Genomic DNA, 17,097 nt, shown 5'->3' on the forward strand with positions numbered 1-17,097 from the left:
TTTCTTTCTTTCTTTCTTTCTTTCTTTCTTTCTTTCTTTCTTTCTTTTTCTTTCTTTTTTTTTGTGGTGTCTGTGTCTGGTTTTGCTATCTATCAAAGCAATGCTGGCCTCATTAAATGTGTTTGGAATCTTTCTTTCCTCTTGTAATTTTGGAATAGTTTGAGGAAAATAGATATTAATCAATGTCTACTGCATTTATTAGTGTTTTCTATTTATTACTATTGTTCTTTGTTCCTATTTATGTCTTCCACTGTTTTCCTGTCTTTGTGGTTCTAGTTCAGCCTTTTATATGATGCTGTTTTCTCTCCTTTCTTAGCATATCAGTTATATTTCATTGTTTACTTTTTTTAGTAGTTGCCCTACTGTTTACAGTATACATTTACAACCAATCTAAGTCCAGTTTCAAATAACACTGTATCATGAGTAGTGTAAGTAATCTTATAATAAGTATAGTATTATATATTATATATATAATCTGGTTGAGCTCCTGGATATAAAACTCACAAAAGTGTGGGGACACACTAGTAACTAGAACCCCCCCCTGAAGTTTCCAACTCTAATTGAACCTCCAAGTAGTACATCAATGACAGTTTAATTTTTCCTACCCTGGAACTGATTCCCATGTGGGTTTCTGTTTTGTTAAATTGTGATTTTGTGTATTTGCCTGTGTCTCCAGTTTTGGAGGTGATAGTTTATCCTGTGATCTCACCTTTCTGATGGATATAAGAATTGTTAATTTTCAGTTTATTCAGCTTTTTACTTATTAGGATTGTGTAGACCTCCAAGCTCCTCACATGCCAGACCAGGAACTGGTGTTCTGTGCTTGTTCTCACAAAAATTTTGAGTAGTGGGTCTCTGCTGCTATAGCTAGAGAGATATAAATTGGGTATATATAAATGGAAAATTTATTAAAATGCTTTTCTGAAAACAAAATGAAAACTGCTGTACTAAAACTTCACAGAAACCTTCCAGTGCAGTGACAGCCAACCCAGCCAATCATATTTCTATATAAATACTGAGATTTAATCATTTGGCATTCCAAATACTAAGTAACTATTTGATGAATTGACTGTTAAGGAAACTGACATTGAGTGAATTTGCCTAGGCAAATTGCCTTTCTGTAGATTGCCTTTCAGAAAATTAGCTGAAAGTCAAAATCACACAATATTAGAATAATAAATATTAGAATAATAAGGAAAAAATAGATTGTAGTGCTTACTTAGTAAGTTAAAAAAAATTCACACTCTAATACAAGTGTAAATCATTATCCAAATTAAAAAATATTGTCTGTTGAAAACTTTCTTTCCGGGTTCACAAATTTAAATATGCCAAGGGAGTAAATAAACAAGTAAGGCAAATTTCGTATACAACTGTAGACATTAAATAGTTGTGTTGCCATTGGCACACCTACTTAGTTATTTTTTTTTATTGTATATTATTCTTTTGAATGTCTCTGTGTATGCACATGTGTGTTTGCATATATGTATATTCACTGATAGGATTACGTAATTATACCAATGTTATCACATTAATTTTTGTGTTGTTCTCTTGTTATCAATCTACCATGTCTCATTACTCTTTTGTTTATTCTAGACTCATTTAATCATGCACAGAGCTATATTCATATAGATATGTATTCTTTGGTGTTAGTTAGCAAGAGCCCAGAACTCTGCTTGGCACATTGTAGGAACTCAAATATTTGCTGAATGTATATCTATCTATCATCTATCTATCTATTGAGATTAGCTAGATAGATACATATAGGTGTATCACACTTTTCCATATCTTTTACATTCATCAATGCTTCACTTAGATGTTTCCAAGTAAGTAGATATAGATTTAATAAGTATCCTTGCATGCTAGTACCTATATTGCTGTGGGAAGATCACCAGGAGTGTGACTACTTGGTTGAAGTATATATATATATATATATATATACTTCATATATACTTAAAATTTTAATTATAGATTTGTTAAAGCCAAATTATTTTTCCCAAATGCCAAAACACTTTTAATTTTACTTACACTGTAAAAAAGTTACCTCTTCCCCCTCATCTCTCTCTCTTTTCCCCAATCCTCTTGAGCAATGAGTATTATTATGAAAACTCTGGGCATGTCAAAGAAAACTTACTTGGAGGCTAAATTTGTCTAATAGGTCAATTGTTGACCTGCTAACAATGCAAGTTTTCACTCCTTCAAATTCCTAGATATTACTTATTTTCTTTCTTCATAATAAAAGTACTACTTATTTATCATGAAAGACTTGGGAAATTTATCTAACATAGAAAGCAAAAAATTAACCATATTTTTTATAATACAGACATAACTCTTCTCCTGAAAGCTTTCTTTGTCCATGTATGTGCAAGTGTACATATGTATATGTATAAATATGTATAAATTTATTCATCCATTCACCAAATATGTTTATATGTGAGGGCACAGCCTCATTCATTTAGTCATTGATTCTGCTAAGAAAACATGGTACTATGTATAGAGGGTAACAGCATGCTTTTTCTCTCCAAAGCATTTTCACTCCTAAGAATTTTTCCATGTTTTAAACATTGCCTAAAAATTATTATAGAAAATAATATTATATAACTTTATTTATTTTAACCATTCCCATATGTTAAATATCATATGATGTTTGATTCTTCATTATTATTGAAATTTGCTTTGATGAGAAACTTGTATATAAACATTTGCAAGCATTATTGTTATTTCTGTGGGACAAATTTCCAGAAGTGGATTATAGAGTGTAAGAGGGTAATCCCCTTTAAGGTATTAACCTAAAATTTTTTAATGCTTTCCAGAAAGTTTATAAATTTATTTTATGGTAATAAGCATATGAGCATGTCTCTCTCAATTCTTCCTTTCAAATCTAAGTACTATTTTATTTTTAATATTTGTCAATTTGACACATGAAAAAAAGTTCCCTACTATGGTTTTATTTAATATACTTTGACCATTGAACATATAGTGAGAGTGAACATATCTTCAAATGTTTAATAATCACATGTTGATCAGAAAACCATTCTTAATAGTGGAATTGCTAGATTGTAGGGTAGTTCTATTTTTAACTTTTTGAGGAACCTCCATACTGTTTTCCAGAGTGGCTGCACCACTTTGCATTCCCACCAACAGTGCAAGAGGGGTCCTTTTTCTCCATATCCTTGCCAACATCTATTATTTCTTGTGCTGTTGATTTTTGCCATTTTGACAGGTGTGAGGTGATATCCCATTGTAGTTTTGACTTGTATTTCCCTGATGATAAGTGATGTTGAGCATCTTTTCATGTGTCTGTTGGCCACCTGGATGTCTTCTTTGGAAAAATATCTATTCAAGTCTTCTGCCCATTTTTAAATTGGATTATTTTTTTGGGTGTTGAGTTTGTAAGTTCTTCATATATTTTGGGTACTTACCCTTTTTCAGATATGTCATTTGCAAATATCTCTACCCATTCCATAGGTTGACTTCTAGTTTTGTTGATTATTTCCTATACTGTGCAGAGGCTTTTTATTTTGATAAAGTCCCAATAGTTTATTTTTGCTTTTGTTTCCCTTGCTTCAGGAGACATTAATCTAGAAGGAAGTTGCTACACCTGATGTCAAAGAGGTCACTGCCTGTGTTCTCCTCTAGGATTTTGATGGTTTCCTGTCTCACATTTAGGTCTTTAATCCATTTTGAATTTATTTTTGGTTATGGTCTAAGAAAGTGGTCCTGTTTCATTCTTTTGTATGTTGCTGTCCAGTTTTCCCACTTGTTGAAGAGAATGTCTTTTTCCCATTGGATATTCTTTCCTGCTTTGTCAAAAATTAATTGACCATATAGTTGTGCTTTTACTTTTGAGTTTTCTATTCTGTCACATTGATCTATGTGTCTGTTTTTCTGCTAGGACCATACTGTGTTGATCACAGCTTTGTAATATAACTTGAAGTCCAGAATTGTGATACATCTTGCTTTTCTTTTTCAAGGTTGCTTTGGCTATTTGGGGTCTTCTGTGGTTCCATACAAATTTTAGGATTGTTTGTTCTAGCTCTGTGAAAAATGCAGTATTTTTTTTTTAAGATTTATTTATTTATTTGAGAGAGAGAGAGAAAGTGTGCATGTCATGTCAGGGGGAGGGGCAGAGGGAGAGGGGGAGAGAGAATCTCAAGCAGACTCTGCACTGAGTGTGGAGGTGGAAGCGGGGCTCGATCCCATGACTGAGATCATGACCTGAGCCAAAATCAAGAGTCGGATGCTTAACTGACACCCAGGTGCCACAAAATGCTGTTGGTATTTTGATAAGGATTTCATTAAATGTGTAGATTGCTTTGGGTTGTATAGACATTTTAGCAATATTTGTTCTTCCAATCCAAATGGAATGTTTTTCCATTTCTTTGTGTCTTCTTCAATTTCTTTCATCAGTGTTTTATAGTTTTCAGAGTACAGGTCTTTTACCTCTTTGGTTAGGTTTATTCCTAGGTATCTTATTGTTTTTGATGCAATTGTAAACGGGATTGATTCCTTGATTTCTCTTTCTGCTGCTTCATTATTAGTGTATAGAAATGTAACAGATTTCTGTACATTGATTTTGTATACTGTGACTTTACTGAATTCAGCAATTACAATACTAAATATTTACTCAAAGAATACAAAAACATTAATTCAAAGGATACATGCACCCCAATGTTTATAGCAGCATTATGTATAATAGCCAAATTAGGAAAACTGCCTGTGTCCACTAACTGCTGAATGGATAAAAAAATATATGATATATATATATACACACACACATATCACACAATGGAATATTACTCAGCCATAAAAAAGAATGTAATCTTGCCATTCACAATTATGTGGATGGAGCTAGAGAGTATTATGCTAAGTGAAATAAGACAGAGAATGACAAATACCTTATGATTTCACTAATATGTGGAATTTAAGGAATGTAACAAATGAGCAAAGGGGAAAAAAGAGGGAGGCAGACCATAAAACAGATTCTCAACTCTAGAGAACAAGCTGATGGTTACCAGACGGGAGGTGGGTGGTGGGAGGGTGCTGGGTTAAATAAGTGATAGGAATTAAGTAGTGGGCTTTGGTTGTGATGAGCAGCGGGTATTGTATGAAGTGTTGAATTACTATATTTTACATCTGAAATTAATATTATACTGTAGGTTAATCAACTGAAATTTAAATAAAAACTTAAAAGCAAATCAATATGTATGATACTGATGAATCTTAACAAATCTAATATATACATCCAGTGCTAAGTTTATGTTTAAAAAAGTGCAAATCATACTTTAAGAGTACAAACCTAAAATATGTTGTATGTGTATTGTGTTCTTACAGTTGAAATATTTTGTTTTGATGTTATGGTTATCATTTAAAAGAATTAAAACCTTATCTTTTTTTTTTAAAGATTTTATTTGTTTGAGAGAGGGAGAGAGAGAGAGAGAGCAAGAACTAGCGGGGGAGTGGCAGAGGGAGAGGGAGAAGCACATTTCCTGCTGAGTGGGGACCCCAACATGGGGCTCAATCCCAGGACCTTGGGATCATGACCTGAGCAGATGCTTAGCCAACAGCCACCCAGGCACCCTAAAACCTCATCTTGATAGATATATTTTAATAAAAAAAAACAAACTCTTCCTGCCTTTTGCCCATTGGGCTTCTAATTTCCAGGTAGTGTCTAAGATGTGATGCTATGTATATATCATTTGTCAGATATGTATAATGGCTGTTTTATTTATTGACCTGACTATTCTCACAACAGTATAATACTGTTTTATATTTTATAGCAGTTGGTAAAAATCAATTAAATATTAATATATATGTCAAGTTTTCTAATTATTTTTTCTTGGATTATTTATTCAAGTCTTTGATATTGTTTTCAGGAAAGTTTTATAGTTTTTTTCATGTGATGTTGAATATTTCTTTTTAAAATTATTTCTCCATATTTCATAGTTTGTTTTTAGTGTGATTAGGGGTCTTTTCCCACTACATTTAAAGTGTAGGAAAGTTAATAATGTTTGCACATTCATTTCTTTTTTATACTCTTTTTTTTTAAAGATTTTATTTATTTATTTGACAGAGAGAGACATAGTGAGAGAGGGAACACAAGCAGGGGGAGTGGGAGAGGGAGAAGCAGGCTTCCCGCCGAGCAGGGAGCCCGATGTTGGGCTCGATCCCAGAACCCTGGGATCATGACCTGAGCTGAAGGCAGACGCTTAACGACTGAGCCACCCAGGCGCCCCTTGCACATTCATTTCTATTCATGAAACTTACTAAACTCTAGGAAACTTGGAATATTCACTTGGAACCCCAGAAAAGTCATTACTTTCCTAGCAGCAGTAAATTTGCCCTAGAGAAAAGGATATTCTAAATCTTCCCTATCAAAGTTTAAAAGCCTTGGTCAATCTGTTTTGCAAGTAACTTAACTGCCTCCCAGCACAAAGTATAGCAATCTTTAAAGGAAAGCAACAAAATCTATACATTCTACAATATAATATCCACAATATCCAGCATAAAATTTTTAAAAGTAAGGAAATATGCAAAGGGGGAGAATTATGTAACCCATGCCAGGAGAAAATATTAGCCAATAAAATAGACCCTGGAATTTTTAAAATGATATAATTAGATGACAGGGACTTTTAAAAGTGATTATAAATTTTCTCTTGGATTTAACAAATATTAACATAATAATAAGAGAAATGGGAGATGTAAAACACACACAGAATTTCCAGAAATGGGAAAATATCATAACCGAAATGAAAAATTCCATGGGTGGGATTAACAACTCAACAGACACAAAAGATAATTTCAGTGAATTTAAAGATAAGCCAATAAAAACTATTCAAACTGAAGGAAAAAGATTTAAAAAGATTGAAAAAAAAACATGAACCAGTAATTCCTGGGATGATATCAAATAGTTTGGTATATCTGTAATTGGAGTTGCAGAAGGAGAAGAGAGAGAGGAGGCTAGAAAAAATTTAATGATTTTCAAAATTTGGTGAAATTCATAAACTCAAAGTTCCAAGAAATTCAATAAATCTTAAGCCAGAAAAACACAAAGAAATACACATGTGAAGGCACATTATAATCAAATTACTGAAAACCAACATTGATGAGAATATTTTAAATGTGTTCAGAGAAGAAAGACACATTATGTCCAGAGGAACAATGACAAGAATAACTTCAGATTTTTTATCAGAAAATATGTAATACCGAAAACAATTAAATTACATTATTTAAATGTGAGGGAAAAACTGTAAATTAAGCATTCTATAACCAATGAAAATATTTTAAGGGGTGCCTGGGTGGCTCAGTCATTAAGCGCCTGCCCTCAGCTTGGGTCATGATCCTGGGGTCCTGGGATCGAGCCCCACATCGGGCTCCCTGCTCAGTGGGAAGCCTGCTTCTCCCTCTCTCACTCCCCCTGCTTGTGTTCCCTCTCTTGCTGTCTCTCTCTGTCAAATAAATAAAATCTTTTTAAAACATATTTTAAAAATTAAGGATAGAAAAGACTCTTTGATATGAACATCTGAGAGAATTTATTGCTAGAAGATAGGCACTAAAGGAAATATTAAACTATATTTAGGTAGAAGGAAAATAATGTCAGATGGAAATGTGGATCTAAACAAAGCAGTGAAGAGTGCTGGAATGAAAAATTTGTGGATAAAATACTGTATTTCATTTAAATGTTTTTAAAAAGATAAATTGACTATTTCAAGTAAACAATAATAGTGTATTGTGGCATTTGTAACATACTTAGACAAAACAGTTTGTTTCTATTGCTTTTAATAACTAATTTTATGGATATTAAATTCCTGATTTATCTGTTGATAATAATTTCGTAGTTTCAAGTTTTGGCTATTTTGAATAAAGCTGCTATGAATGATTTTTACTGTGGTAAAAAACAAAATTTGCCATCTTAACATTTTTAAGTGTGCAGTTCAGTAGTATTACATATATTTACATTGTTGTGAAACAGATCTCCAGAACTTTTTTATCTTGCAAATATGAAACTCTAATACTCTTTTTGGTATGCTGAGCACCCAATTTCCAATGTGAGTGCTAGGGTTCCTCCTATACCAAAAAGCAATTCTTGGACACCAGCAGAATTCACTTCAATTCTATCTACCCAAAGATGACATCAGATTCCATAGGTTAAGGGTCCAGGCTTACAAGACTGTACACCAACCCCCCCACCGCACATATGCCAGTTGCTATCCTAGGTGATATCCTATGCTATCACCTGTGCTTCTGACCAGTTGGCTATAGATTGGAAGTTCCATGACTTCCTCCTTGGCAACTCGGTTCAGATCAGTTGCAAGCCCAGGTTGTTACCTATACTTCTAACTGGCTATAAACCAGAGGTTCCCAGGATTCCCTCCTTGGATTAAATTAATTTGCTAGAGTGGCTCACAGAACTTAGAGAAGCATTTTGCTTACTAGATTACTCTTTTATTATAAAAAGATATAATTCAGGTACTGCCAGGTGGAAGATATGTACAGGGCAAGGTACAGGGAAAGGGTGCCGAACTTTCATGCCCTCTCTATGCACACTGTCCTCAAATCTTTATATGTTCACCAACCCAGAAGCTCTCTGAACCCTGTCTTTGGGTTTTATGGAGGCTTCATCACATAGGCACAACTGATTAATTCATTGGCCATTGACAATTGATTCAACCTCCCTGAAGTTTGGTGGGGGAGGGCGGGACTGAAAGTTCCAACCCTCTAACCACATAGCCACGTGGAATCACATGGATTCCCCTGGCAAACAGCTCCCATCCTTAGATGCCTTCAAAACTTACTTCATTTACATAACAGAAGACACCTTTATCTCTCTCAACACAGGAAATTCTAAGGGTTTTGGGAGCTGTAAACCAGGAACTGTGGACAAAGACCAAATACATGTGAGAAATATATTTCAATCATCTGAATGATGAAATATTTGTTTCTTATAAAACACAATGGCAATACCCATTAAATAACTTTCCTTTCCCCTATTCCAAAAGCCCCTGCAAACCCCCATTCTACTTTGTTTTGATGAATTTGACTACTTTCGATACCTCATATAAGTGGGGTAATACACTATTTGTCTTTTATTGATGGTTCATTTCAGTCATCTATGTTTTAGCATGTGATAGGACTGACTTCCTTTTTAAGGTTGAATAATATTCCCTTATATGTATGTACCACATTTTGTTAATGCAGTCATCTGTTAGTGGACATTTGGGTTGTTAACACCTCTTGGCTCTTGTGACTAATACTTCTGGGGTCATAGGTATGCAAATTTTCATTTTGAGACTCTGCTTTCAGTTATTTTTTATAGTAGTCATCCTAATGGGTGTAGGGTGGTATCACTGTGATTTTCATTTTTATTTCTTTTATGACTATTGATGTTGAACATCTATTTATATTCTTATTGGCCATTTGTACATCATCTTTGGAGAAATTTCTATTCAAGCCGTTTGCCCATTTAAGTAGATTATCTGATTTTTTTAATTATTGTTGAGTTGTATGAGTTCTATGCATATTCTTGATATTAATGTCTTAAAAGATATATGATTTGCAAGTCTTTTCTCCTGTTCTATAGATTACCTTTTCACTCTCTTGATTATATCCTTTGATGCACAAAAGTTTTTAAGTTTGTTGTAGATCCATTTGTCCATTTTTACTATTGTTGCTCGTGCTTTTAGTCCAAGAAATGATTGTGAAGTCCAATGTCATAAAGCTTTTTCTCTATGTTTTCCTCTAGGAATTTTATAGTCTTAGGTCTTACATTTGGTCCTTAATTCATTTTGAGTTAATTTTTGTACATGATGTGAGATAAAGATCTAATTTCATTCTTTTGCATTGGATATCCAGTTTTCATTTGCAGATAAGACTTCCCATTGAGTGGCCTTGGCATCCTTGTCATAGATCATCTGACCATATAAATAATATATTACTGATAGCCATAATTAAATAACTGAATAAATAAATGAAATAAATGGAGATAAGGGAAAATTCTTCCTTATAGTGTAATCAATATAGAAGGAATGAATAAATAAAATCTTTAAAAAAATAAAACAAACAAAACAAAAACACATACAATCCAATCCTGGTGAAGGACAGTAGGGAAGGGTAAAGTGCTCATTTGTAAGTACAAATACTTCAAGCTACCACATAATGTCACTGAACTTGGAGATAGGAAGAGATGTGCACAATCAGCTCTGGAGGTGGTACTAGCTGGCTCCAGGATACCACTGGATGGGTCTCATTTTCATGAGAATTTAAGGATATGTTTCTGAAATGGCAAACTAAGTTTTCAGGTGAATATTTGAAAGTGTTAAATTTTCTTGATGTAAATTCGATGAGCCTCTATAGCTTTTTTACAAACTGTGTGTATATTTTTGTGTGTGCATTAGAAACCAAACATTTGATTTGTAGGATTATTTCTGTAAATAAATAAAATTACACTAAATGAAAATACAAAAGTAAGCTTGATGATCCATCTGATAGTTTTATTTTTTATGATAAAATAGTTTTAAATGATCATTTAACTTTTTAAAAATGATCCTAGGTATGCACTTCCAATGAAACGTGCCATTGTTTTGATGGCTACCAGCCTCCATATTGCGAAAGGCGTGGCAGAGAAGTTTCTAGTTTGTCTGGGAAACAGGGCAAGTATCTAATATCTTTACATATTCAGTTAATAAATTCTCAAATTGGTTATCTTCACAAAAACAAAGGTAGATTTTTGCTGCCTAGAAGTCAATATTTGCAATTAAAAGGTAAATAGTCTTCTTTTCAAGAAATGAAAACCAAGTATGTCTTCTTAATCTTGCTCTTCTAATACTAACTCTCAATATCATGATTGAAACTGAGAGTATCTTCTAAAATTTTTATTTACTGATATCATTGACTTTCTCCATTAGGCTATCCTGTAAATTTGTTGGATTACCTTGCAATTACATGATCCCCCATTATATATCATTGAAGTTTTTGGGTCCAACTTAATAGTGCTATAGTGAGATTTTGCTACAGCTGAAGTATAATGTAGAATATGTTGGAATTTTCTGGAACTTGTTTTCTAATCTTTTAGAATGAGAGGTTGTAGAGATAGTTCTAAGTATTATGATTCTATTATTATTTTTCCATGTTCTTTGAATAACAACAAAAATTAAGAATGCTGTAATTGGTTTGCTGCAACTTGAAAGTAAAAGTAGATGGCTTCATTTTTTTACTCTGATTTTTAATGTATTTCTATTTTTAGGTTTAACCATGGAAAGAACTCTTAGGAAGGCTGAAAAGAACCGGTGGCTTCTAGGTTTCTACATTGCTTTACCTGTTATCATCATAGCAACCATAATAGCTGTTTCGTGGCATAGTTCGACCAAGTGGTTTGTCAAGGAAGAGGAATCCCTAAGTAGCAAGTAAATTGAATTTGTGTTCCGAAGTTAAACTTTAGTACCATTTGACTCTGGTCATATATAGGGCAGTATCATGAGCCACACTATACGTTTTACAGGGATTTTGAGTACTATATAAATATCTCATTTAATTTTGTGAAATAGTTTTGAATATCCCCATTTTAAAGATGCAAAAATTTGGGAGTATAATTTAAATAATTTGCCAAAGTCATTGCCTTGGAAATTGAGAGAGAAAGAACTCAAATGTATCCTTATCTATTGCTTTCAAATACTTTAGTGGTTCTCAAATTGTGATCTGTGTTACCTACAGGAGAACCACCAGAAATATTTGTTAAAAATGCAGATTTCCAGGCCTTATCACAGATGAAATATTTCAATTTTCGTTGCTGCTTTATGTAAGAAATGATTTTAAAAATATTCTCTGGGTAAAGTATTCAGAAGGCAAATTTATAATTTAGACTTTAGCATATTTAATTTTTTTTTTTTTTTTTAGAGAGAGAGTGTGCACAAGTGGAGGGAAGGAGCAGAGGGAGAGGGAGAGAGAGAATCTTTTTTTTTTTTAAGATTTATTTATTTTAGAGAAAGAGAGAGGAGTGCGCAGGGGCGAGGGGCAGAGGGAGAGAGAGTCTGAAGCAGACTCCACACTGAGCACGGAGCCTGTTGGGGCTTGATCTCATGACCCTGAGGTCATGACCTGAGCCAAACTGAGAGTCAGATGCTTAACTGACTGAGCCGCCCAGGCACCCTGAGCATATTTTAATTTTTTAAAAAAATAATTCAAACACAAAGAGAACACGGTGATGAATACTCATTTGCCCTCTAGTGGAAATAAACAAATGTTAATATTTTTCTTGGTTCTTGCATTTACAGCTGCATTCCCTTTCTAGTATTATCTCCCTCTCTGCAGAGAACAACCTCTACACTGAAAGTTGATATGTATTACATGTTTTTGCTACATATGGCTGTATCAGTGTGCCATATCTGGAATTATATTTTATTTATTTTATTTTGGAATTATATTATAATTTTAAATATTTACACCTTTATAGATACATTTCCTTTTCTAATTCTAATTTTTTTATGTGTTTTCTTTTTTCCCTTTTTCATGGGAAGTTTTCTCAGAGGTTTTATTGGTAATTTGAAAAATATAACTTTGGGGTTTGTTGAGATCTCTATATTTCCTTAGTGTTTATTATCCTTAAATTTTGCTCTTTTCCTCCTTTCTGCTCTCTTTACTCTTGCTCTGTTTTAATTCTAGCTTTCTTGAGTCTAATAGGGCTTTTTTAAAATTAATTTTCAGTCTTTCTTATTTCCAACATATGTTTTTAAAGCTAAAACTTTCCCTTTTAAATATCATTTCATGTATACTCTCCAGTTTTTAAATATATAGTTGACATTCAGTTCAAAAAATTAGAAACTTCCAGTATGATTTCTTGTTTGAATTATGGATAAATTATAATCTTTAGTTTCCAATTATATGATTTATTTTGATTGCTGAAAAAAATTATTTTCTAATTTTATTACCTTATTGGGAGAGACTTGTTTCTATGATTTATTCTTAAATGTTGGAACTAGAAAGGAAGTCAATTTTTGTAAAAATCTATGCTTGTAGGTATGCTTCAATTACTGTAACATGTTTGTTTTTCTTGTTTCAAAAACAAACTTTTTTTAATTATGTTATTTCAAATCATTTTTATATGTATTGGGATTTTCCCCCATCTGCTCATTAATTTATTTTCTGTGAGAAGCAAACTAAAGTTTTTCAGTATTTCATGGCTTTCCCTCTGATTTTTGAAACTTCTGCTTTATATATTCTGAGGCAATGACAATGCATTAATGTTCAATTTAGTTATAATTTCTTGGCATATTATCTTTTTATCGTTAATAATTTTATCTTAAAGTCTATTCTCACTGTTTTATATTGCTATATCAACTTGCTCTTTGAAATTTAGACTTACTTAGTATATCTTTTTTCATCCCTTATTCTCAATCTTTCTTTGTTTTTCATTGGTTTCTTATAAACAGCCTTTATATGAGATGCAATAGTGGAGTTTGTTATGCATATATGCTTACTAAATGATGGCATATATTTAGATTGAAAATTGCCATTTTTTTTTCTTATTTACCATCTTTTTTTTTTGCATGTTTTCTTTCCTTTTCCTCAAATCTGTTTGTGTTTTTTCTGTTCTCTTTTCTCTTCTATTACTTTGCACATTTTTATGTTTTTATTTTTAAATGATTTTTTTAAATTTTAGTATTTATAGTTAATGTTATACAGTGTCTAATTTAATCATTATATATGGTCATCTGAATTATACCAGGATCTCATAACACTAGCCTCTCTTCATCTATTTGTTTGTAATTTGGCTTTTCACTTGGCCCCAAATAATTTAGTGTTGTTTTGTTATTGTTATATTTAGTCAGTACTTACTAGGATTACCTATTATATTTCCTAGGTCTTTGTTTAGTGTTCCTTTCTTTTAAACTTTTTATTTTGAAATAATTTAAGAAATATAAAAAGTTGCAAAAATAGCAGAGTTTCCTTATCCTTTTCATTTGGGTTTTGCCAATGATAACATCTTACGCTAACAGTGCATTTTCACAGCTAGGGAATTGGTATTGGTACAATATTAATAACTAAACTACAGACCTTATTCATATTCATCAGCATTTACATGCAATCTTTTTTTGCGATCATTTTTGAGTATGTGTGTGTATGTAGTATTATGAAATTTAATCACATGGTTTTTGATACCACAATCATCACCATTCTTTTTAGAATCCTGCTTTTTTCATTCTAGGTTCAATTTTATTCTTAGGAAGCACTGTCTTAGTAGTTATTACAGTTAGGGTCCATGTGTAATAATCTGTTTGATTTATATGCCTGAAAAGGGCTTTATTTCATTTTCACTCTTGTATGGGTGTAGCATTTTACCTTAACAGTTATGTCTGTAAGTTTTTTTGTGATATGCCATTGAATTCTGGCATTTACTGTTGGTGATGAGATGTCTGCTGCCAGTATAATTAATTCATTTTTACTTTTATGCTTAAACTGTTTCTTTTTTAAGTTAGCTTTCCAAGTATTTTTTTGTCCAGTCTTGTTACTAAATTATTACCTGTTCTGATGAGGTTTTTTTTTTTTTTATTTATCTGGCTCTGAACTCAGCATAATCTTTAATTATGAAGTTTTTCTTCAATTCTAGAAAATTCTAATCATTATCTCTTCAATGATTGACACCCATTCTATCTCTTTTATCTTTCTGCAATTCCTATATTTTATGGTCTTCATTTCTCATTTCCATGGTGGTGGTGACAATGACGGTTGCTTTCCCTCTCCTCTTCCTCCTCCTGCTCCTCCTTTTTCTTCTTTCCTTTTGACACTAGAATGAGGCTTTTTTTTAAAATTTAAATTCAGTTAGCCAACATATAGTAAGTACATCATTAGTTTTGATATAGTGTTCAGTGATGCATTAGTTGCATATAACACCCAGTGCTTATCCTATTAGGCTTTTAAAAACTGAGCTACAATTTACATATAGTAAAATTTTTAGTGTGTGTAATTCTATGAGTTTAACAAATACATACACATACCATGACCACCATAAAATAAAGAACAATCCCATTATCCTGCAAATTCCCTCTAACCCCTCCTCCAGCTCCTGGCACTGACAGATCTGTCTTCTTTGCTGTAGTTTTGCCTATTCCAGAATTTTGTATAAATGGAAGCATACAGTGTATAGTCTTTTGAGTCTGCCTTCTTTCCATTAGGATAATGCATTTGAGATTCATCCATGTTGTTATGTGATAGCTTGTTCCTTTTTTTAAAATAACATACAAGCTAAGGCCTTTATTCTATGGAGAATGAGGAATGGCTTAAAGAAAAATATTTTTTTCTGAGCCATGTTTCAAAAGACCTTCACCATCAAAGCTATAATTTTCATAGGATCAATAGCTAATATGTAAACAATTATATCTACAAGGTTCCTCATGATAAAGAAAAATAAAAAAGGATTAAAATAATGTTTGGAAAACAATTTAAAAATACAGTTTTATTGAGGTACAATTGACATACAGTAAATTGCCTATTCTTTAAGTGCATAATCTGGTATGTTTTGATAATTTGAAAAGTAACACTCATGAAACTCATGGAACCATCACAACAATCAAGATTATGAAGATACCTGTCATGCCCCAAATCTTCCTTGTGTTCCTTGGTAATCCCTACCCCTTTTTCTGCCATCTCCTTTATCCCCACAGTACTGCTGATCTGCTTTGTCACTACAGCTCAGTTTGCATTTTCTAGAATTCTATATAAATAGAAGCATACAATATGTGCTCTTTATTTTTGTCTGGTTTATTTCACTCATCACAATTATTTTGCAATTCATCCATGCTCTTATGTATATCAGTAGTTGTACTTTTTTATTGCTGATAGGTATTCAGTTGTACAAACATAGCATAATTTGTTTATGCATTCATTCCATTCATCTGTCGATGCATGTGTGGGTTGTTTCCAGATTTTAGCTGTTATAAATAAAGCCACTATGAACATTTATATGCAAGTCTCTGTGAATATGTGCTTTCTTTTTCTTGGGTTGGTACCTAAGAATGAATGGAAAGGTAATATGGTAGGTATGTTTGACTTCTAAAGAAAGAACTGAACTCTTTCTCAAAACAGTTGTACCATCTTATATTCCTGTCACTAGTATGTGAGAATTCTAGTTCCTCGACATTTTTGCCAACACTTGGTATAGTAATATATTTATTTTTAAAATTTTAGCAATTCTGATAGTGTGTAGTAGCATCTCATTGTTTTTAATTCACATTTATCTAATGACTAATGACATTGCTAATTGTTTCATGTGGTTATTTGTCATCTGTACCTCTTCTTTGGAGAAGTGTGTGTTCAAATCTTTTGCCCATTTTAAAATTAAGTAATTAATTAACTTATAGTTAAGAGGTCTTTTACTCATTTATTTTTGTACCTATTATGCCATGATTTCATAGGAAATGGGTTCCAGCAGGTCAGGCTCCCTTCAGTTGAATCTCACAAAATGTGCTTCTCTGGGTGGAGCAGATTGGTGCTTCAGTTGAACCCAAGTACCTTTCTTTTTGGCTTCCTTCTTTTCCTTTTTCTTTCTTTCTTTCTTTTTTTTTTTTTAAGATTTTATTTATTTATTTGACAGAGAGAGACACAGCAAGAGAGGGAACACAAGCAGGGGGAGTGGGAGAGCGAGAAGCAGGCTTCCCGCTAAGCAGGGATCCTGATGCTGGGCTCCATCCCAAGACCCTGGGATCAGGGCCTCAGCTGAAGGCAGACGCTTAACAACTGAGCCACCCAGGTGCCCCGGCTTCCTTCTTTTTCTGATCATTTTCCTTCACACATTTTAGGAAACTATCTCGGTTTTTGGAGTTTTAGAGTGCTTCATATTCTCATTATGTACCTTAATTCTCTTGGCATGAATCTTGCCCTTAATTTTAGCAGGATGCATAACATTGTAGACTCAGTTTTGCCATGATAACATTTGTGGGACATTCCTTTTTAAACAGTGCCCATTTCCTTTATGTTTATAATATCTTAATTGTAGATTAACATGTATGTAGCTAGAGGAACAACTCCATGTTTTTTAAAAGGCCTAAAGAATGTATAGCTGGTGCCATTCCTCTTTCCCTTTGTGTTGGTAGTTCCAGCTGAAAATCC

The 17,097-nt window shown here is 32.8% G+C and overlaps 1 protein-coding gene across 1 annotated transcript in view; it reads left to right on the forward strand.

Moving 5' to 3' along the window:
* Nucleotides 1-11,403, forward strand: part of LOC110573134 (disintegrin and metalloproteinase domain-containing protein 32-like) — a 191,288-nt gene extending 179,885 nt beyond the window's left edge. Inside the window, exons 18-19 of the mRNA XM_021681555.1 lie at nt 10,547-10,646; nt 11,240-11,403. Coding sequence (XP_021537230.1) covers nt 10,547-10,646; nt 11,240-11,403 — 264 coding nt within the window. The remainder of the gene's footprint in view (nt 1-10,546; nt 10,647-11,239) is intronic.
* The last annotated feature ends 5,694 nt before the right edge of the window (nt 11,404-17,097 follow it).

The sequence above is a fragment of the Neomonachus schauinslandi genome, chromosome 2 (genome assembly GCF_002201575.2).
Source record: "Neomonachus schauinslandi chromosome 2, ASM220157v2, whole genome shotgun sequence".
NCBI lineage: Eukaryota > Metazoa > Chordata > Mammalia > Carnivora > Phocidae > Neomonachus > Neomonachus schauinslandi.